Source organism: Falco naumanni, chromosome 5 (assembly GCF_017639655.2).
Source record: "Falco naumanni isolate bFalNau1 chromosome 5, bFalNau1.pat, whole genome shotgun sequence".
NCBI lineage: Eukaryota > Metazoa > Chordata > Aves > Falconiformes > Falconidae > Falco > Falco naumanni.
This window is the reverse complement of record NC_054058.1, coordinates 14,547-37,570: the sequence shown is the minus strand read 5'-3', so window position 1 is coordinate 37,570 and position 23,024 is coordinate 14,547. Positions and strand designations below refer to the sequence as shown.

At 48.0% G+C, this 23,024-nt stretch overlaps 1 protein-coding gene and 1 gene segment (V, D, J or C); one reads left to right on the top strand and one right to left on the bottom strand.

The window, feature by feature from the left end:
- The window catches only part of LOC121088541, a 37,226-nt gene extending 24,254 nt beyond the window's left edge, over positions 1–12,972 (bottom strand). The window contains 2 exon segments of the C gene segment in view: positions 12,062–12,352; positions 12,765–12,972. Coding sequence covers positions 12,062–12,352; positions 12,765–12,807 — 334 coding nt within the window.
- LOC121088536 (trypsin-like) lies at positions 108–9,856 on the top strand. The gene is made up of 5 exons (XM_040594798.1): positions 108–2,170; positions 5,332–6,406; positions 7,012–7,265; positions 8,066–8,202; positions 8,932–9,856. The coding sequence occupies exons 2-5, from the start codon at positions 6,210–6,212 to the stop codon at positions 9,079–9,081; spliced, it is 738 nt and encodes a 245-aa protein (XP_040450732.1). The 5' UTR covers positions 108–2,170; positions 5,332–6,209; the 3' UTR covers positions 9,082–9,856.
- Positions 12,973–23,024: the final 10,052 nt, after the last annotated feature.

The following is a 23,024-nucleotide window of genomic DNA, read 5'->3' as shown; positions in this document are numbered from 1 at the left end:
GACACTGGGATAAACTTTCAGAGCACACTCTGTTCTCCATGACACAATTCCCTGGAGTTTTCCAACGCAGGGAGTGGGGCCACCTGAGTCACCCTGGAGAGAAAAATTTAGAAGTATGAGATGATCTCACCTGGAAAGGTTTTAACCTGGAACAAAGAATCCAGGGAATGCAAAGTGAAGTACAGCAAGTCCTGACTTGGGAGTACGCAAAGATAGCACCCCATGTTTGCTGACCTATCCTACCCTGCAATAATCCACTTCTACTGCACTTAGTGCCCAGCACATGTGGCTGGACCTGCCAGTTTGGTGAAGCCCACCCTTTATCAAAACCCTGTTGGAAGGATACTGCAGCAGAACAGAAAACGTGGAGATGAGGAGGCATAAGCACTCTGCCGAACTCTGACATACTGTGCTCCTGGAGGTACCCTGGGGTGTGTGACTCAGGGCTCTGTGCAGACGTGAATGCTTACTTGGCATGCATCTTTCCCATCATCCAGGAATCCTACACAGATCACGGTGCTGGTGTAGAACCTTAGGGGAACTGGCTCCCAGGACAGCAGTGAAAACAAGGTTTTGTCTTGGGACTCATTGAGGCACACTGGCAGGACAGTTTGGGGAACTCACAGGCAGAGCATGGAAAGGCTGCAATGCAGGAGTGAAATGCAAATGGGTCTCATGGATCTGGCAGCAGAGCAGAAGTGTGACCAGGTACATGCAACACACATACAGCTACTGCTCAGTGTGTTTCCTCACTTTGAAAAAGGCACTCGGGACCCTCCCTGGCACAGGAACTGGGCAAAGCTGTGGGTTGAATGTTGGCCCTGTAGTCCGTGGTGGTTGCCAACTGGATCAACATCATGTTGTTATCAAGGCTCCTTGAATCATATCTAGGATGGTGAATTATTAATGTGGCATTCCTGACTAGTTCACTGTCTTCCTTCACACAGTGTTGCATTCGCCCATCCTCACTTGTATACAGCTGCAAAATTACCAGCATAGAAGAGCAGCAGTTAACTGTGGGTAGAAAAACTTGGTGCCACACGGGGTCTGGCAGACATCTGGAATAGAGTAAGGGAGTGTTGCCCTAATCAAAGGTGCACATGTCACAGAGCTTTAGGAGCCTTATGATTTCATGAAACAACAGAGTCTGGTCACTACAGCTATGGCGGTAGGTCTTGCTAGTTGGGCATCCTGTTCAGTGGATCCCCATGGGGCAGCAGTGGCAACAGTGTGAGCATAGATAGGTCACTTCAGGCAGCTTGAGCAATGCTTAGGGAAGGAAGATTACGTTTGCTGTTGCAGAGGAGCATGATCCTTGATCTGTGCTCTCTCTGCAGAGGTATGCCTCAAATTCAGGACAAGAAAAATCCATGGAGAAAGTCTGAAGGAATTAAAAAGAACAGAATCATAATGGTAAGCCACATGGGCATGCAAATGTGTACAGAAAGGCATTTTAGGATGCACAGGAAAGGATGCCAAGAGTCCAGGAATATTGGAAAAATCATGTAATGCAGTGGGAAAGAGGGTAATGTTTCTCCTTTCATTTCAGGTACACCATGCATTGCCACCTTGGATTCTCTTCTTTTGCTAGGCACCATATTCTAAATCTGGTGGCTTTGCAAGATTCAACTAGAATCCAGATACACAACCCAATTAATACTTAGGATTTCTAGCACTGAGCAGCTGACCAGACCCACTGATTGTTGATGAGTGAACAACCACATAAGTGATACCCAGCATTCAAGGACACTGGTAGGGACCTGAACGCTCTGGGCAGTTGTAGCCTCCCACAGTCTTATCAGCAACCTCAGGAAAAGAAAGTGAGAGGAGGAGCACTGAATTTCACAGCACCAGGCCTGGATCCATTCTTTTAAGGTGTAGCAGGAATTAGCAAGAGTCAAAAATGTTTGTAAAACATTTGTAAAACAAAAAACTTTGTAAGTCTTCACAGCAACTCCTGAAATATCCTCCCAAGTTCTTTCTGTGCTCCTCTGAAACGTGAGGCTTTGTCTTTACCACCCTGAGTCGGAAAGCAGAAGAGCAGAAGCTGCCAAAGAAGTTCACAAATGAAATGTATGCAGCCTTCACACTGGCACCTTCACTTCCACGGCACCTTTGGAACAGGATGCAACAGCTGTATAATAATGGAAAGCACACGGTGCACATCTGTGTAAGTTGAGACATGGAAAATAGCAAATGCAGTTGAGAGTGTCAGCAGAAATTTAATTTCCTGGGGGGAAGCCAGGGGTGGGCAAGAGAGGAGGAAAGCCCTGGTAGTGAAGAAACCAGAAACAGTATGGAGGCTGTGCAGAGTTGGAGGCTGATGCTATAGCAGAACGTAAAAAGAACATGTAAGGTATTTGTTGAAACTACTAGAACAGTGGTCTCCAAACATTTTTGATCGCATCTCCCTATCAATAAAATATTTTTGAGCACATGCCCCCAGTAGACGTATATTTAGTAATTGATAATTACTTACATACAGTACTGAAGTTCTAGTATTTTCACCCCACACACATCTTGCATACCCCCAGGGGTGCATGCACCCCACTTTGGAGACCACTGCACTGGAACATCATAAACCAGGAGCTTGTCTCTGATTCTGTAATCTGAAAAGAGCAGAAGATGCAACCCCCTTGCCCAGACACTCTCCTAGCCTCAGGTAGCTGGGGGCTTGATGTTCCAAGGCCAGATGGGGTGTATTTCAACCAGCTTCTCCCAGGCAGGAGAGACTTGGGAAGAGAGAGTCAGCAGTGCCTCCACCACCAAGCTCCATCAGATGCACTCAGAAACTCCTCTGCTTTACACCCCTGGGAAGCTTATCTCTGTGAGCTCACAGTCTTGCCAGGTTTCCCTTTCCCAGGATCTTGCATCAGCTTGGACAAATGTATTTACTTTATCTGAGTCCAGTGATGACACAGCTGACTGAAATACTTGAACTAGGAACATGGATTTCTAGAAATGCAAGCTGCCATTGCTTGCCCATTCATAATACCTAACACAGCTGCCTTCCATTCACCAACCCTCCTCCTTCCCATGCACCTGGAGCTGCCAGTACTCTGCTGCAGCATCACTGCCTTAAATGACAGACTCGTTTGCAGCTGGAGGTGTACCCCACAGAGTGTATTTTTTGAAAGTCCCTGAAAAATCCCTTGCCATGGGTCTGTAGAATGTTCAGCAGCATTGAGCAAAAGAGGGTATTTACATTTCAGGTAGGCACTGCTCATCTTAAAGAAAGGAAAGAGGGGTGGGAGAAGGTGTTCCAATTTCAACCTGAATGCAAAGGAGTCTCTTCATCCTTCACAGCTCTCACAACCCCTGATGGCTGTTCTGAAGCAGTCTGTCTGCTGGATGACCTCTGCGTTGTGCACCACAAACAACCTGTCTACCTTCCTTTGAGATCAGTTTGCTCCATGGGCTGCTTTGCTGGCACTCACCCTGGAGTTCTGGAATTCACGAGAGCCTCTGGAACAGGTCCCCAAGAGGCAGACAGGAGCATGGGAGGGACTTGGGTGAAGTGTGTTCACTCGACATCTGCCATCAAGGACTTAGGAACACAAGAGCCACAGAAACTATGGCCCAGGACTTTTGCCATGAGCTCTTGCAGTAGCCTGGGAAGGGGTCAGTAGTGCCCCCTCACTGATTTAAGCAAGTAGCATAAAGAGTCTCAGACAGACCTTTTTCTTCAAGAAGATTACCAGCCAGACCTATATGATGCCTTTCCTGCTGTTACAAATAACTATAAAGACCAGAGTAGATTAAACAAGTAACAAGGGAAAACAAAACAATACCAAGATAAAGGCAGGTATGGTTGATCTTCCCAATTCAGATGCTGAATTACTGGATTTTGCTGAAATTTGGGTGGATACTAAATGAAATACTAAACCCTGTGAAAAGAAAGAAAAGAAAGCTGTCCTTCATAGCCTAAATGTTACCTAATAGGTTATTAGAGCTATATCTCAGGAAAAATATTGTTTTAAAATATCTGATGACAGCCTGTCTCTATGCCAATGGCATGTTTTGGACAAAGAAATTATAAATCCACAGGGAGATCAAATTACATTCTATTGTAGATTAAGAATTGTTCTTTCCTTGCTCTACTTAGTCATGATGGGATTAGACAGCTTTGGTAATTTTTGCCATGATTAGTGCTATTACAGACCTTTCCCTTTTCCATGGGAAGTTTCCAATCGTTATTTGTTTCCCAGGATAAAACATGTTTGTAAGAAAACTGTGCACTGATACCAGTTTAAAGCCTGAGACAAGTCATTCAGCTCCTTGGAGGAGTCCCTGGCCATGGACTTGTCCTTTAACATGAAGGAAAAGTTCCATCTGGACAGTGTCGCTGTGTGTACCAGTCCTCCAGGGCTCTCAAAAAAGCTGATCAAGAAATGGAGTAGAAAGATTATTCCTGTTTAGTCTCTCATGCCATTTCAGCATCTCAAACCACATGACTTCTCTTTACAGTCACTTGAGGTTATCCCATGTCTTTCAGGAGCCAACATGATGAAGTTGGCAGCTGCTTGGAAAATGATTATTCATCAAATGCATTAAGTTTTAGCAAACTCAGCATCATGACAGCAATTATCGCTTTTTCAGAGAAGGATTTCAGAAGATCTCATTTCTGTTCACAGGATTTTTGTTCATATACAGTATAACCATAAACATGAATGTTACTCTGAAATTCTTCTGTGGCAAAAATGAGTCTCTGTAGAACATTCCAAAACTGAAGAAAAAAAAAAAAAAAAAAGAAAAAAGAAAGTGGTTTAGTACTTAGGCTGATATTATATAGATTAGATAAGAGAAATTATTTCAAAGAGATATGGTGTGTATTCCCATATTTGAACAATTTCAATTGGGGGGGGCACAAAATAGGGGTTTTGTGCTCACTTATTGAAATTACTTATGAATAATTTTATTTGGGAATACACTGTGTTCTATATGACAAAAACACATACATTAGCTAAAAAAAGGAATTAGCTAAAATAAACTTAATAACACTGAGAGGGTTTTTGGAGGTTTTTTGTTGCTGTTGTTTTTATTTTTTTTCCAAACAAATGTATAGTATCTTAGTCCATTACCTACAATATTCAGCTTCCAGTAAAAAATATGCATTTTTAAGAATGATACCATTATCACAAAGGAATGTCAAAGGGGTTGAGGATTGCTTTCAACAGGTGCTGTGTGTAAGAATGAGGCAGACAAACAACTATACATCTTCCAAAGGCCAAACATATTTTTAAATTGAAGGCTGCCCTCTAAAATAATTTAAAATAGCTATCTTAGGAAAGGTTTATGATTAACTGATATGTTATTTGTACTTTCTACCAGCACCTGTTAATGCCCACATCTGGATCTTCAAGTTTTCCACTGTGTACTTTTTGTCTGGAGAAAACCTTGGATTAGAGATAAGGCCATTTCAAAAGATGTATTTCTAGCAGCTCACACTTCCAGTCCACTAGTCTGGGCTTGAGGCTGTGTCAAGATGATGAAATACATACTGTTTGTCACCTTTGTTGGTGTGGCTAGTAAGTATATTTTTTACTTCTGTTTTTGCATATTTTTTGCTTCTGTTTTTGTAATGTATAAGGAAGCTCATTTTCTGAGCAAATCTGCAAGCTGGTTTATTGTGGGAAAGTGAAGTCCAGTTTCAACTTGAAAAAATTTTAAGGCAAAGCTCTGCAGTTTCTTGTGATTGCTATTTGTTCACAATTGCTTGTGCCACAAGATGGGGAATGAACACCTTTGTAGGAGTTCTTGGCCCAGGAATTCTGAAATGTGTCTGTAGCTTCAAAAAAGACTGTCTCTGTCTTGAGGACTATGAAGTACAAAGATAACACCTCTGGCTCAGGAAGTCCTAAAGCTGCTGTAAAATTTTGGACTATGGGTGAGTCCTCCAAGGAAACACTGCTGCAGACTTTTTTTGTACTTGCACTCAGCCCACTGTTGACTGCTACGGCAGACAGGACCCTGGGACAGACACACCTTTGATCCAATCCAGAAAGAACATTTTTATGTTCTTATGCTCACTCTGGGACCAGCAACAGATACACGAGATGCCCATCTAAGTCACATCACCTTATTTTAGGGAGCAGCGAATGAATGTCCATTAGACTTGCCCACCATTGCTACTGTGAGTTTCCACAGAGGTAGAGCCTACAAGTGAGATGCTTCTGTCAGTCACAAGGTCATAATATTCCTTATGCCAGATGTTGATTCCTTATGACACTTATCTCCCAGCTGCCGTCCCCATCAATGCTGATGATGATGACAAGATCGTTGGAGGCTACACCTGTGCGGTGAACTCTGTCCCCTATCAGGTGTCCCTGAACTCTGGGTATCACTTCTGTGGAGGCTCCCTCATCAACAGCCAGTGGGTCCTGTCAGCTGCTCACTGCTACAAGTCGTGAGTCAAAAAAACCCCACATTCTTCTGTAACCTCTTTCTTTCTTCCAGTTCATTTCTAGCGGGAATTCTGAGATGTGAGATCTAAATATGTAAGTGACTCCATTCTGGAGGCAACCAAGGAATGGGTGGCTCATTTAGGAAGCTGGACTGAGGCATCGTAAGCAGTATTTCACTTCTGCAAAGGTTTCTGAGAATGCAGAGCACTTTCTGAAATGACAGTGTGGTAAACTAACAATGACTTACAGGCTATGATTTCTTATAAATCGGATTCATCTTGCTAAAACTTAGTCAGTGTAGAACAGGAAGAGGAATGAGGTCAGGGGCATAGCAGTTTGCCTTTTTCTGGAGTGTTTGTACAAAGCGCTGATACATATTCAGCCTGTCCTAGCTCAACAAAATAAACCTGCAGAAATTCACCACCTGTACTGGGGGTGGGTAAGATCTCAGTGTGGATCCTCGGAATTTGCTGCAGGACAAGAAAGATAATCTGCATGAAAACAGCTATTATGACAGCAACGTTAAAGTGAGAGTGTATGGTGACGAGAAGTTTCCTTATGACCTGCTGGCAGCAGTAAGGTACATGCCATTCCCCCTCTTTTCCAGTCGCATCCAAGTGCAGCTTGGGAAACACAACCTGGCACTCTCAGAGTCGACCGAGCAGTTGATTAACTCAGCTAAAGTCATCCGCCACCCTGGCTACAGCTCAGCAACACTGGACAATGACATTATGCTCATCAAGCTTGCCAGGCCAGCCCAGCTCAACCGAGCTGTCCAAACCATTCCTCTGCCTACCAGCTGTGTGGCGCCAGGCACCACATGCCTCATCTCCGGATGGGGCAACACTCTCAGCAGTACCGGTGAGTACTCCATGGGAACGTGTGGTGTCTGGGGGCATGGGAGACGCTCCAAGACCTCACAGCTGGCACTGAACAGTACAATGTAAAGCACAAAGAAGTGCTGTGGGACGGGCCCCTTTGGAGTGATCAGTCGGTGTAAGACAATAACCATTTCACTGCTTTAAAGGCAAATCTTTATAAGGTTTCTCCTCTTGTTCTGCATTACAAACATGGATATGATCACTCAAGTCACCCATATGCCATTCACCAGCATGTTTGTGCTGCCATAAGTTGTGTCCTGCGCTATCAGCTCTGCAGTGCCGACCACCAGCAAGTTAACTAACATCAATAGAGTTCTCAGTTCTCTGAGAGCAAGATCCAAATCTGTGATTGTGGATCTAAAGTTACTACAAGAGGGCTCCATTCCCTTACACCAATGGTCAGAGGTGTGGATGGTGACTGGTGTCTAATTCACTGACAACAACTAAATCTGCATCAGAGGAGAGGACGGTTTTCCTGAGGCACAGGTTTCCTCCAGCATACGTGCTACAAGAGTAGCTCCCAGCTCCACATCTGCCAATTGATGGTGTTCTAGGTATCAGAAAAACTAATATGGCTGCAGTGTAGAATGGTGGACCCATGGGCAGGATCTGTTCCACCAAAACAAAAGGAATCTATGCTGTAACTACTGTTCAGAGGAAAAATGACAACAGCTAAAACAGGACATTCAGCAATTACTTTTCTGCTAAGAAAGATCTTCCCGGGGCTCTGAAATGAACTCAGAGACTTTATCAACCATCTCTCCCTCTATTTTCTTGTAGATCCCTATCCAGACACCTTGCAGTGCCTGAAGGCTCCTGTACTCCCCTCAAGCGAGTGCAGTGAAGCTTACCCTGGTGAAATTACCAAGAACATGATATGTGTAGGATTCATGGAGGGAGGAAAAGACTCCTGCCAGGTACACCTGCCTCTCCTTTCCCATATGCTTCTCTCCTGTCTTTTGCCAGTAGAGCAGGCCTTCATATCAGAGAATCTGCTGTACTCATTGCACTGGCCTGTCTGAATGTTGTTTTTTGAACAACAGCAGAGACTTAGGGCAAAAGTTGCTTACTGAGTGAGGCTAGCATTTTTTACCAGTCAGTCAGTCATCGTCCCTTTTTGAGACAGTAAATATCTCCGCCCTAAATCTCCAGAAGCAGACTATGCCACCTCCTGAACCTTAAGCTATTGACAATGGAGGAGGGCTGCACCAGGGAGTCAACAATAACCACGGTCTCTTTAGAGCTTAGGACACAAATGTTAGTTTTGGACTCACTGAAAATAGCCAGTACACCAAGATCCAGGCAGCATGGAAAATGAACACACCTGACAATTGCTCTGCATTTTACATGTGCCTAGGTCCATGAAATATTTGACAGAATAATGTCTAAGACACACATATCCTAAGCATCTGCCAAGGACTGCATCCGTCAAGAACAGGCAGCTTACTCATCTTTAGCTGAGGTGCCCTCAGAACTAAAGGCACAGCAGCATCAGATGTAGTGTGATAATCAGCAATGACCTTTGTAGACCTTCTGTGTAGAAAAGCCCAATGGATTTGCCCTGAATGACAGTGATTTCTGGGATCTCTGGCTCATCACTTATGCTGGTACCATTTGCTGAATATTTGCATCCTTCATGTGCACAGGGGGATTCCGGCGGCCCAGTAGTCTGCAATGGGCAGCTCCAGGGCATTGTTTCCTGGGGCATTGGATGTGCGCAGAAAGGCTATCCTGGGGTTTACACTAAGGTTTGCAATTACGTCTCCTGGATCACAGCAACTATGTCTGCCAACTGATAACACTTTTGTTCTATGTGACCTGCTTTTTCTCCTCATCATTTTCTTCTGTTTTGGGACTGGACATGTGAAAATTATCAAAAAATAAAGACTTTCAGGCACCATTTCTTTGCACAACTGTGTGCCTTCCATAGGCTATGATATGGAGGACAGAGGCAGGGAATATCACTCTGGGGAAAATTAGTATTTGCAGTGCCTCCCAACTAGCAGGGTCTTGGAATATTTTGCAGACTTATCCAGAGCCTTTCATTCAGTTACATGCAGCCATTTGTGGAGCAGAACATCTTTTCTGTTTATCAGCATGTACTCAGGGGCTACAAAACTGCGTAAATCAGTTGAGAGAGTGTGCTGAATCACACAGGCAGCATATTCCTACTGTAGAAAACAGCAGCCAGTTACACACACTCCCCATCATCCCTGCTCCCAACAATATGACTGAACATCCCTAGTGGAACCACCTTAAAAGCTCTAATTGGGGAATGAAGAAACCTCTTGCTAGGGCTTGTTCTCTTCATGGACCTGTGCCACTGGGGCTGCTATCTATGCCTTTTTCTCAGCTAACTGGTCATATTAGACTTGCTTACTTTCCCTGGAAGAGTCAAAAGGACAGAGATATTCCTGGCCTCTGGTTTTAACTCCTCCTAGCCCCAGCTGGCACTGGAATTGAAAGTCCATGAAAAAGCTGCCAAAGTTGACAACAGGCTGTGTAGCTGTCTTCTAAAAAAACCCCCAAAACAAACAAACAAAAAAATTGAGTAAAATAGAAAGATAAAAAAAGCAGAGAATAGGTGAAGTGGGGAGAAATTGAAAAGAAATCTGCCACTGGAGGAAAGGGAGGGAGAGAGGAAGAGCAGGGCATGAAGGAACAAGTGTCATTTGCCTACAGAGAGGTTTGAGCATGGTGTTTTCAGATGCTTTGTCGTGAGATACCTCCTAGGAGAGTAATAGGTGCCCAAGTCATTGAGATAGGCACAATATACAAACAGGATCAGACTATAGCATTGTGTCCCATTGCTCTGGAAGCACTTGTTGAATTCCTTCTCAGAATCTGCCCTTTTCCAGAAAAAACCCTGAGCTGTAGCTGGGCACCCTGCCCTTCAGCCTATTTTCACCAGGAGACAGAGATCTTATGCATGAGCGGTTGAAAGTCACAGGTCTGTGACACAGTACCTGTAAATCACTGACTCCCATCTCCCTCCCTGACCACTGTGAGTGGAGGGTGGGTGATATCTTTCCTTGTATGTTAAGGGAAAGGAGAAGAAAAAGTCGGAGGACAAAGAGGATGAGACGAAAAGATGACGAGATGAAAATGAGGGGAAAGAAATACTTCTGTCACCAGGCAAAGTGCATTCTCAAGTATGACAGGCAAGGGTGTTCAGAAGGTTTAGTGTGGAATCAGTTCCGGTCCTCTGTCATTATCTCCACCAATGTGTCAAGGTCTCCAGTGGGTAAAGAAGAAATTCCACTTTTCAAATTATAGGCCATTCTTGATTTTCCAATTGCTGGAATATCCTCGCAGGATCTCCACTCTTACACAGCTAGAACATCACTAATGCCTGTGGTGGACAGCGCCATGAAGAGGCTGCTGGCAAAGGTGTTCCCTCCTTTGCGCTGTCTAAGAACAACAGACATCTGCAGAGCACTAAGATGTGAGGATGTTATTTTTCTTTCTCTCTGCTGACATTTCCACACGCTGTTTTTATCACATGGCTCTGCACAGCAGGAGTGAGGGGATTAGAGAGCTGTGAGCCCTGATTGGAGTCTTGGGGTCAACAGGACAAAATTCCCTGTACTTTCTCAGGACAAAGCCCAGTGGGATCAATTGTAATGTATTTAAGTGCACACATGAAGGCATGAAAACCTTGCACCAACCTGACAGGACGGAAAGGGAAGTAACCATGTGGCAGCAGCACTTAAGTAAAAAGGCTCCAAAGGTGAGACACAGCTAAAGCTCTTCTCCAAAAAGGCGTGACAGTTGGAAGAAGCATTAAGAACAGAACTGGGCAATGAATTACACTAGTTTGTGTAAAAGTCAACGTGTCTCTTGGGGAAGGGTGGAGGGGAGGATCTATGACTCAGAAATAACATTGTTCTAGGATAAGAAAGAACAGCTCCTGACAAAATGATGGGGGTGGGTGGGCAGAAAAGAAAGTGAGAGAAATTCTCAGTTTTCAAAAACCAGGGATTGCAACCCCTTTGTTAGTCCATGGGTCACAGCTGAGAGGTCTGCTGTTTGATGTATATGACGACAGAGGAAACCCTCTAACCTGTCAGGAAACCTTCTGCTAGCTGCACAGCTTGCTAACATGATCTGTAATTTCTATAATATCTTTCGGAAAGGTAAACTGTCTGTGGGTCAAGGGGTGGTGATCCTGACTCAGAGGCCACCGTGCATGCAGGAGCTCGTGATCCACACACAACAGCTGACCCAAGCAGGTGCAGCCATGCTGTGCTGCACGCATCCTTGGCCACAGGGCAGCCTCTGGCAGGTCCTCACGATGGAGGAGCATGTGGGAAGCTCCTCCACACCCGCGATTACACTGCCTGCCTGGCCCTGCCATTAGCTAAAGGTACACCAAGAACTTCTCATGCAAACAACTTTCTGCTTGATGGTGAGATTCATGAACAGGCCTGGCTGGAATTAAATGAGAGAAAGTCTGTGGAGTGCAGATTGAAGGCAGACAGAAAGAAGAAGATGAGGAGAGAAAGGGAGGTAGAGAGAGGAAGAAGCTTTGATGGAAGTGAATAGAACGTAAATGAGAGTTAAACGAAAAAGGAGGCAAGGAGGAGTGGAATAGCAAGGAGAGAAAGCAGGACAAAAACTCAGAGTCTGAGGAGCAAGGGAAGGCTAGGAAGCAGCAGAGGCAATGAACGGGAAGGGATCATCCTGCCTTGTTCAGCACTGGCAACGAGGAAAGCACATCCCTTTTGTGCAGAGGGGTTTGCGCTCAGCTCCTTCAGCAGCCCAGCCACTGTGTTTCATTCTCAGCGCAGTAATATGTGCCAGAGTCATTAAGAAAGGCATGTTCAATCAACAGAGTCATCCCATCTCCTTGTATACCACTGCTTTTGAAACGGCTTTGGAAATCCTCCTCAACATTTGCTTTGCCACGTTCTAATGCATGAGCCACTGGGATCAGCCGGGTGTCCTTCCCCAAAGGCATCTTGTACCAGTACACAGCTACACTGGAGGACGACTTCTTGGAACAGGTCAGGCTCACAGACTGGCCTTGTTGTATCACTGTGTCTGGGGACTGTTCCAGAGCCAATGCTGGAAGGAAAAAGGAGGAGTGTTGAGGAGGAGGAAAAGAAATGGAAAAACATGAACTAGGCACTGTGGGTTGGTAGAGAAAAAGGTGAAAAGGAACAGGACAGGACAGGGCTCAGTGGAAGGGATGGGCCAGCTCTTCAGATCAGCAGGTGAGTTTCCAGTCCCCCTCCGATAGGCAAGACACATTCCTGGGCAGTTTGTGTCCAAAAAAGGAACAATATGGGGGCTGTGCACAGAATTAAAAATAAACAGCCATCACAGGAGATTCAGGGATTCTTGCCTACCTCATTCAATACCCATCCTCAGCATAGGAAGCTTTGTAGAATGGAGCACTGCCAGCAACTGAGTATGCAGCTGGGGCAGCAGTGGTGAAATTGATGTAGGTGCTCAGGGATGAGTTGAGTTCACTTACCCAGAGGAGCCAGCGTGGCCACAAAGAACAAGCAGGGAGCCATGGGGAAAGAGCCTCTGTCCTTTTAGGGACCTGCCTTTTGTAGCTGTCCAGAGATATGTGAAGATTAAACACTGAGTGAGCATGAAACATTGGGGCTGGGCAGGACATCAAATATGAGAACAGATTGGCTGGCTGGGAACAGTGGAGAATGACGCAGGAAAGTGTAAACACTGCAGAAACGTAAGGGGTGGGTGGTGAGAGGAGAAGGGGGATTGCATGGACAGAACTATGCTGACATTGCATGGGAGTCTGAGTGTGTGCAAGGCAGAGGGAAGCAAAGAGCTCCTCTTCTCCTGAAGCACTTAGGAGCTGGAGGAATGAGGGATGAAGGACACATATGTCCCGTGCATTTTGCTATGCATTTTCCCTGTCTTCCCTAGCCATGGTCAGTTCTTTCCATTCCAGCTGTTCTCCTGCAAGGAACTGTGAATCCCACTGCAGTTAGTTTATCTTTCTTTTACATCACAAAAGAGAGGGATGGGGGGGGGGGGGGGGGGGGGGCGTGTCTTCGCTCCCCCACACTATCTCTACCCATGACATCTCTCATCCTGGGACCAGGAGGGGAGTCAAAGCACTCTCCAAACTAGCCAGCTATGACAAGGGTTTTTTACCATCTCATACCAACATACCCTTCACACCAGTCCCTCTGCTGCCTTTTCCTTGTCTCTCCTCACCCCAGGCGCATGTTCTCTCTTCTCCCTGCTTCTTCCTCATCTCTTTCTCGGCTGCTCCCTCTTCATTGGCTGCCCAGCCTCTTAACAGAAGCAGCCACACCTGCACCTTATCTACATCAGCCAATATGCTGCCCCTGAAGCCACCCACAGTTGTGTATTATCAATGTTAATTAGCTCAGTTTCATTCCTCTACGGAGGGGTAGAAAACAATGAAGGCCAGGACACCCTTTCATGGCTGCTCTCCCCAGCCCTCTTTCCACCACAGAGGGATGCAGGGATAGGAGATGCTCAGCATCCTGAGCCTCTACCCTCTCCAGCCAGGCTGGTCATGCAAATGTTTGAGTACTGGAAGTGCTCCAGCCTGGTGCAGTGATCACTGTAATGGGGACGGGAGGTATATGAGGGGTCAGTGGATGTGTGATTTGTCTGCACACATGTGTGCACACGTGTGTGTGTGTGTGTGTAAGGGGGTGTGTAGGGGTGTGTGTGTAGGTGTTTGTGTGTAAGGGGAGAGGTGTGTGTGTAGGGGTGTGTGTGTGTAGGTGTGTAGGGGGGGTGTGGGGGTGTGCGTGCAGGGGTGTGGGGGTGGGTGCATGGGGGTGATATGGAGAAATAGTGTGAAATGGGGACAATGGACACCGACTGTGATTGTATATGTCTGCTCAGGAATGTGGGTATGGTGACTAGTCATGGGTGCGGTGTCTGGTCACAAAGGCACACAGCTTTGAGGAGACGACTACAGTTTTGAGGAGACGCCTGCCCTTCTTCCTCTAACACAGGGGCTATTTAAAAAAGAATGAGAAAAGGATGAGAGATATTCCAATGCTATCTAGAGGGAGGGAGTGCTAAGTCTCCTTGCTGGAGAAGATCGGATGGTCACGGATGGTCACAAGAACATGAATCACCTACAAACCTGCAAGACCACCACATTCCAGGCAAAGGACTGATAAGCTAATTAACATACGAAGCGGGGTTTAGGTAACAAATATGTATAGGCATTAATTGAATATTCATTTGTTTTACTGTATAAATGTGAGATGGTTCGTCACTTCGGGTATGCACGCTTGTGGAGGAGCGATCCCCCGTGCATCTGCGCGCAATAAACATACCTACTTTATAACTTTCGAGTTATAGAGTCTAATTCCGCACGTCAGGGGTGTGTGTGTCTGTGTCTGTGTGTGGCTCCCACCAGCTATGGCCCAGCAGAGCTGGTGAGAGCAGTAGGAGGGGAAGGTTAATGCCTGTGAAGAGACCAGGGACAGTCAGTGTGCCAACGTGCAAAGCAAGAAAGAATTGAGTGTGGTACAAGTAGGGAGGCATGAGGGAGAAGAGATGCTGAGCACCGGGGCCAGGGTGGCCTCTGCCTTCCTTGCTGACAGGCAGTAGCCCAAATTCCTCCAGAGATGGTTTCTCCCTGGGACCTAGCTGGGGCACCTGGGTGTCTCAGCCTGGCGCTGCCTCTGGGGTAAGGGCTTCTGGCAGCTCTGCTTCAGGAGCACACCTTGGCAAATTCAGAATGCTCAGAGACTGAGACTGTATCAATGCCCTGGAACCAGCCTGTCCAAGCTGGTTTCCTTTTCTGGCAGGACTGAGCTTGTCCTTCAGAGGCGTTTGGAGGGTGCCGCTGGGGTGCAACCGGTGAGACCACTGGAGTGCTGAAAGCAGCTGTACAGCGCGAGTTCATTCACTCATGCTCTACCAGTGACACCTCTTTGCTGCTCTGAGATTCAGGCACTGGCATCCTCCCCCAGCGCCCTCAAGTGTTTCTGTTCAGGGGAACACATGCCCCCCCAACAGGGAAAACTGGGCACAGGCTAGCTGGGGAGCCCTGCCAGCACAGTGATGAACAGCTGGGAGAGCAGCCAGGATGAGAGGAACCCAGGCAACAAATGACAAAGGTCTTCATCACAATAAGCCCTGCTGGCAGCACCTTCTCCTCCTCATAGGAACTGTCGGACCCCATGTCTGGAGCTCTGCCTGGTGACAAGGAAAGAAGAGAAACAAGTGGAAATAGGCTAGGATCCCTGGTGGTTCATCTGCCTCACAATGCCAGGAAGGAGAACCACCCAACTCAGGGTTTCGTCTGATAAAGAAAACTAATAAGGCAGAGGTGGAAGTTTGGAAAAAGTTCAGAGAGGAGGCAGAAAGAGAGCAGAGGGAGGCAACAGAGGAGGTGGAAAGAGAGAAGAGGTAGGGGAGGGAGGAGGTGGAAGGAGGGAAGAAGCAGGCAACAGAGAAGGTGGGAATAGAGAAGAGAGGAAGTCCATGGGTCTCACCAAGAGGCACTTGGAGTCTCTGGGCCTGCACAGAAAGCGATACCGAGGGGTGGGGGTGAAAAGTAAACAGAAGTGTATATGCAGATCCCTGAGCTGTGAAGAAGGGCACTCAGAGGACCCTGAGGTGCACAGGATGTCATCTGGCTGCCTGAAGCCACACAGAAAGGGACACTGAGGGGTGAGAGCTGAACATAAAGGCCCAGGACACACAGAAAGGCACTCAAAGGCTACAGGGAAGCCAAGAAAGCTACTCGGAGGCCTCTGAGGTGCCCCAAAAGGCACTTGAAGACTCTGGGGCCTCAAAGAAAGGGACTTGAAAGGCCTCTCCTACATTCAGGGCACACTCCCTCTGCTTCTTCCAGGTCTCTCTTCATACAACTCTCCTCCTTCATACCCCTTAGAGCTATTTAACTGCTTAGCAGGAACCAGCCACAGCTGCACATTATCCACATCAGCCAGCCCACCCCCCTGAAGCCAGCCCACAACTGTATATTATCAATGTTAATTAACCTGCCTTCATTCCTCTAGAATTCTTCTACAATTCCTTCCCCTCTTTTTTTTTCTTTGCCTTCTTAATGATGGTTTAATGATGATTTAATAATCATCACAACCTTTTCACAAATAAACTTTTCATACAGTCCAGACAACTTGTCTGTGAACTCTTTTCTTTTTCTTCTTAAAAACTGCATGGTCTGCTTGTAGCCATAAGTCATCCCATAGGCCCTCCAGAGGTCCCTTCTAAACCTCAGTATTCTGGGGTGCACTGAGTGTCACGGGCCCTTGAGCAGCCACCAGAAGGCAATAGTGTATGAATGTTCATAGAATCACAGAATGCACGGAAAGCAGAACTTGGGGAGGGATGAGGCTATGAACTCTGGTATCCCTGGCGTGACTGAGGTCGGGACACCATGTCCACTGAAGTCCACAGCAGGATGACTCATGTTTGCCTGGAGTTCAGGGTTTTTCCCAACTCTTCCACATCATGATGACTCCCAGGTGCTCTGGGAGACTGACCCGGTCTCCCTTTGTAGTTTGAAATGTATGGAATGGGCCACCCCATTCCTGACCCAGAAAAAAGGACTGAGCTTTTGGGTCCCTGCCCCCCCCCCCCCAAAAGGAGGGCATCCAGGACTTTTGCCTCTGGGAAGACCTTGCTGAGCAAAACAGGTCAATTTGGGTGTGGGTCTCCTTCAGGGAAGGACACGGGCATCTCTTTGATCACCCTCTTATGCCTTGATTTGCTTGTTTCCAAGAGGTTCTCCACTTCCCAAGCTCAGCTCCCCCATGTGTGAGGGTCAAGTTGTCAGGGAATATGGCTGTGGAGATCTGTCACAGTCTAGCTCTGAGATGGGAGGAGAGCAACTAAGGTTCAAACCCCCCCACCCCCCCACCCCCCCCCCGGCTAAACAACCAAGTAAACATTTTAAGTATAACAAAGCTAACTTGAACTTGGAAAATGTAAAAAGCCTTGGCAAGGTGGGTTCTTGTTGAGAAACAACCATAGAAAGAAGAAGGAAAGAAAAGGAAAGAAAGAAGGACAGAACCCATACTGATAATGGTTGATCCTCTGCTGATGGGCACGCACGCACGCACGTGACTCCCTGGTTTGTGCCTTTTATAGTGTAGTTCCCGCCTCTCAATTGCACCAGTTACACCCCTCGAGGATTTACCTCATGATTTTCTGCACAGGCAGCATTGTAGGGGTGGTCTTTTGCAAAGGGTCTTTTGGGTGGTCTTAAGCCCCTTCCCCAAACTCTGAATGGCCTCTGGCCCTGTAGGGTGTGTTGCCATGCCAGACCTGACAGAGCACAGAACTGTCCACCCTCCAGCACACCCTCTCGTCCTGTGTGAGCCAGCTCCTTATCCTTACTGTGCTGAGCATGACTGTCTCACCAGGATGTTTGAACATCAACACACAATAACTCTTTCAGTCCCTCACAAGATCCCATGGAGAAGTCACTTGAGAGAGACCAGTCTGACCCTCTGGTATGCTCTTTGTTGTTATGAATCTGCCTTCATTCACTGGGCACATGGGAGGTAAAAACAGGCTGTGGCAGAGCCTGATAAGAGTAAGCAAGGTCCTCATGGCCCTCACTCCCGCCCACAAAGAACTGTCCTCCAGCCAGTGGATCTTTCTCTGCCATTGAGCTTTGCCACACCCCTGCAGAGTTTCGTCTCTTTTTCTGTATGGGATTGTGCAGTCTTGGCCTGAACTTACCCACTGTCTCCTGTCTGTCTACAATGACCCACTGGAGAAAGGTCTCTCAGGGTTAGTTTGAGTGCCTGCACTGAAAACGCTTGAGAGATAACTCAAAGCGTCCCTCATAGCTGAATTTGACCATGACTGGTGGCCACACTCACCATGAAGAGGGCAATGTGACAAAGGCAAACCCACTTAAAATCTTCCTCTCCTCTAGACTGTGAACTCCGAGTTAATTTGCCTTATGAATCTGGGACATAGAGGAATTGTTTCAATGTTAGGAAGCATCATGCTTGCCAGGCCCTGATCCTGATAGGGGACTTCAGCCACCCAGACTTGTTCTGGAAAAGCGGCACAGCAAAATGCAAGCAGGCCAGGAAACCTCTGGAGTGTATTGAGGACAACTTCCTAGCACAGGTGAGGAAGAGCTCGACCAGAGGAGAGGCACTGCTGGACCTGTTGTTTACTAGTACAGAAGACCTTACTGGTGAAGTCAGGAGTGGAGGTAGCCTGGACCGCAGCGATTATGCCGTGGTAGAATTCTCAGTCTTGAGGGGTACAGGATGGGCCAAAGTAGAGGCACAACCCTAAACCGCATACAAGCAAGCTGTCAGCTGTTTAGGGATCCCTTAGGAAACTGCCTTCAGAGATAAAGGAGCAAACACGAGGTGGGAGACGCTGAAAGGCATTTTTCTCAGGGTACAAGAAGCTCTCAAGCCCAATGTGAAAGCAGTCATGCAGGGGAGGCAGAAGGCCAGCTTGGCTAAATCAAGACCTCTTAGCCAAACTAAACCACAAAACCAAAATGTATGGGCAGAGGACCCAGGGATACACATCCTGGGGCGATTATAGGGAAATGGCCGGGGAGTGCAAAGGGGGGATCAGGAAAGCCAAGGCATAGCTGGAGCTGAACTTGGCTAGGGATGTGGAAAATAACAAGAAGGGTTTCTTTAGGTACACAGGACAAGAAAGGAAGATGAAAGAAACTGTACCCCGCAATGAGTGAAATGGGAGACCTGGCTACAACCAACATGGAGAAGACAGAGGTACTCAGCAACTTTTTTGCCTCAGTCTTCACTGGCAAGTGCTCTGGTGACACAACCCAATTCACAGAATCCAAAGGCCTGGACTGGAAGAATGACATATCACACACTGTAGGAGAAGATTGGGTTTGACACCAGCTAAGGAACCTGAATGTGCACATGTTCATGGGACCTGATGGGATGCAGCTGAGGGTCCTGAAGGAACTGGCAGATGAATTTTCTAAGCCCATATCCATTAAACTTGAAAAGTTGTGGCAACTGCTGAAATTCCTAGTGACTGGAAAAGGGGAAACATAACTCCCATTTTTAAACGGGAAAAAAAGGACAACCCAGAAACTGCAGGCTGCTCAGTCTTCCCTCTGTGCCCAGCAAGATCACAGAGCAGATCCTGCTGGAAACTATGCTAAGGCACATGGAAAACTAAGATGTGATTGATAACAGCCAATGTGGCTTCCATAAAGGCAAATCAAGCCTGACAAACATTGGCCTTCTACAGTGGAGAATCTACAGCACTAGAGGATAAGGGAAGAGACTGACATCATCTATTTGTGTGAGGCATTTGATACTGTCCAGCACAACATCCTTGTCTCTAAAATGGAGATACATGGATTTGATGGGTGGACCACTCGGTGGATAAGGAATTTGCTGGATGGTTGCACTCAAAAAGTTGCAGTCAACAGTTCTATGCACGGGTGGAAGCCAGTGATGAGTGGTGTCCCTCAGGGGCATATTGGGACCAGTATTATTTGACATCTTTGTCAGGGACACAGACAGTGGGATTGAGTGCACTGTCAGCAAGTTGGTAGATGAGAATAAGCTGAGCAGTGTGGTTGATACTCTAGAGGGAAGGGATGCCATCCAGAGGGATTTTGACAGGCTAGGGAGCTGGGCCCGTGTCAACCTCATGAAGCTCAACAAGGTCAAGTGCAAGGTCCTGCACCTGGGTTGGGGCAATCCCAAATGGATACAGGCTGGGCAATGAGTGGATTGAGAGCAGGCCTGCAGAGAAGGACTTAGGTGTATTGGTGTGTGAAAAACTGACTATGAGCTGGCAATGCGTGCTCACAGCCCACAAAGCTGGTTGTATCAAAAGTAGTGTGGCTAGCAGGTCGAGGGAGGGGATTCTGCCCCTCTTCACTGCTATTGTGGGACCCCACCTGGAGTACTGTGTTCAGCTCTCAGGCCGCCAGCACAGAAAAGATGTGAACCTGCTTGAGCGAGTCCAGAAGAAGACCACAAAGATGATGAGGGGTCTGGAGCACCTCCCCTGTGAAGACAGAGTGAGGGGGCTGGGGTTGTTTAGCCTAGGGAAGAGAAGGCGCCCAAGAAACCTTCAGGAAAGATGGGGAGGGACTCTTTATCAGGGAGTCTAGCGATAGGATGAGGGCTAAAGGTCTTAAACCAAAAGAGAGTAGATTCATATTAAACATTAGGAAGAAAGTAATTCTTTATGAGGATGGTGAGACACTGGAACAGACCATCCAGAGAAGTTGTGGGTGCCCGCTCCCTGGAAGTGTTCAAGGCCAGGCTGGATGGGCCTTTGAGCAGCCTGATCTGGTGGAATGTAGCCTTGCCTAAGGCAGAGGGTCAGAGGTGGATGTTCCTAAAGGTCCCTTCCACCTATAACCATTCCATGATTCCTTCTACGATTCTAAAGTGGTACGAAGCAGAGGGAGCAAAACACTTCAGATGAAAGAGGCAAGGGCTTAATTAACATGAGGCGTTGGCAGGCAGGAGCTGCTAGGTATTTAGATGCTTCATGAGGAAGGAATGTCAGTGGCCCCCCAGGGCCCTAGGACACAGCATAAAAGCCTGCGCTGCTCCAGGGCCTGCATCCTCCTCTCTTGCCTCCCTTTCCTGGACAAACGAGGTAAGCCTAAGTCTGTTCCATCTCTCCCTGTGGGCTGAACGGCTGTCACGATGGCTACTGAAGTTGATCCTTGGGCTGCCTCAGCTTGGCCCTGCAATAGAAGTCTTTAAGGGCTGTCACCTCTTTCCCTTTTGATGGGGCTGGCTGGGGAAGAGGGGGGGGGTCTTTCCAGCAGAAGGGGATCAACGGGGCTCAGCGGCACGGAGGTCTGCCCAACAGACCTGCTGCCAGCAGATGGTCTCTAACCAAATGCCCCAGTGCATCCAGTGCCTTCTTCAGTGCAATGTTTTTTTCTGGAGGTGGGGTACAATCAGTAACCCACAGGTGCTTGAAACCCACTCTGCTGGCTCTTACTCCAAAAGTGAGTCAGCCTTCCTGTGCCGTGCCACTTGCAGGGCACAATGAGGGTCATGGCAGACGTAGGCACGCTGTCCATTTTTAAAACAAAGTGTGTCCATGGAGAGAGCTGAGGAAAGGAAGGGCAGACCGATACCGAGGTTCGTGCTCACTGCCTGCTCTGTATTTCAGCTTTGCCTCCCTCACCGAGAGATGTCTTGCTTCAGACCCTGTCCTCCACGCCCCTGCGGCGCTTCTGGCCCAACCCCTCTTGCAAGCAGCTGCAGTGAGCCCTGTGTCGCCCGCTGTGCAGACTCGACCGTGGCCATTGAGGCCTCCCCAGTGGTGGTGACCCTGCCGGGCCCCATCCTCACCTCCTTCCCTCAGAGCACAGCCGTGGGATCCTCTCTGTCAGCTGCTGTTGGGAGCTCCCTCAGTGCTGGGGGGGTTCCCATCTCTTCTGGGGGCTCCTTTGGTCTGGGGGGGTCAGGGCTGTGTCTGCCTATCCCCCGCTGCAGTCTGAACTGCTGAAGATGGTGGATCACCCCCTTTGGAGTGAGAAGGAAGACAGAAACCCTGCAGCAGCTCAGGCATTCCCTTGCCTTAAAGGCAGGCTGGGTGTCCTTATCCCACCTGGCAGGATGGACCTGTGCCTGCTGCTCCTCGCTGTATGGCCGACACCCCGCCCCCTCCCAGCCATGTCTCCTCTGGCTCTGGTTTCCTCTGAGCCCCCTCAAGAATGGGCTCGTTCTCTTCTGCTTTGCTGAACCTCCTGATGAGACAGGGGAGGGTGCTGTAGTTGGGGACTGCTCTTGGGCCTGGGATTGCCACCAGGTAGAGCAGAATGGGAAAAGGCAAGTGCTTTGTGTGGAGTTCATCCTTGAGAAATGGGCCATTCTCTCTCTGTACCTTCCCAAACCCTGCAGACATGTGTCTTGGACTCTGTTCTGTGCCACTGCATTTCCTCCTTCTCATTAAAGACTTCGTGCAGCATCGCTAGAGACTCGTGGTGGTTTGTTCTCCTCCTCCCTCAGTCAGCTACCCGCTCTGCAAGGGAGAGCACACCTGTCCTGAGCTTGCCACCAGTTGCAAAAAGAGTTCCCTGAACTTACACCAAAGCACTAGAAATTAAGGAAGCAGGCAACAGAAAGACTAAAAAACGTCAGAAGAATGGAGCACGAGTCTGCAACCTGGTGATCACTGTCCTGGGATCAGCGCTCCGCCACGACTGCTGCAGTACCGACCTCCGGGAGCCGGGTGGCAGCAGCGCTCCACCGACCCTGTGCTGAGCACGGGCCGGGCGAGCACGGGCCGGGATCTCGGGCCAGTTCACACCGCCCGAACACGGGAGCTGCTGGCTGCGGCTGCAGGGTTCACTGCGCTCTGCCCTTTGCCCACTCGCAGCCCAGCCACTACCACCCGTTGCCTCCGTACCAAAAAGCAACCACGTGGCTCGAGCGGTTAAATCCTTTGCATCTGACAACTTTAACAGTCGGGTGATTCTTTCTGTCCCTGCCCCCACCCCATTACTGAGGGACAGCCAGCAGCATGGGGAACCCACGGCACAAGGCACAGGGGGGCACGTGGATGGTGGGGTCCTACGGATAAGCCCCAGTGATTGCTGTTGTTAAAGATGCTTTAGTCACAACTCAGAGCCGGGCCACCACCCCAGTGAGTGGCAGAGAACCAAGCAATACAGCACAGCTTATATACGCTTATCAGATCATTAGTCAATGTCTGAAGTTTTTAGGAGTTTCCTTTGGTCCTGTCAGTTCTGCAAATCCATCACCTGACTCTGTCCCAGGTGATTCACGGGTCC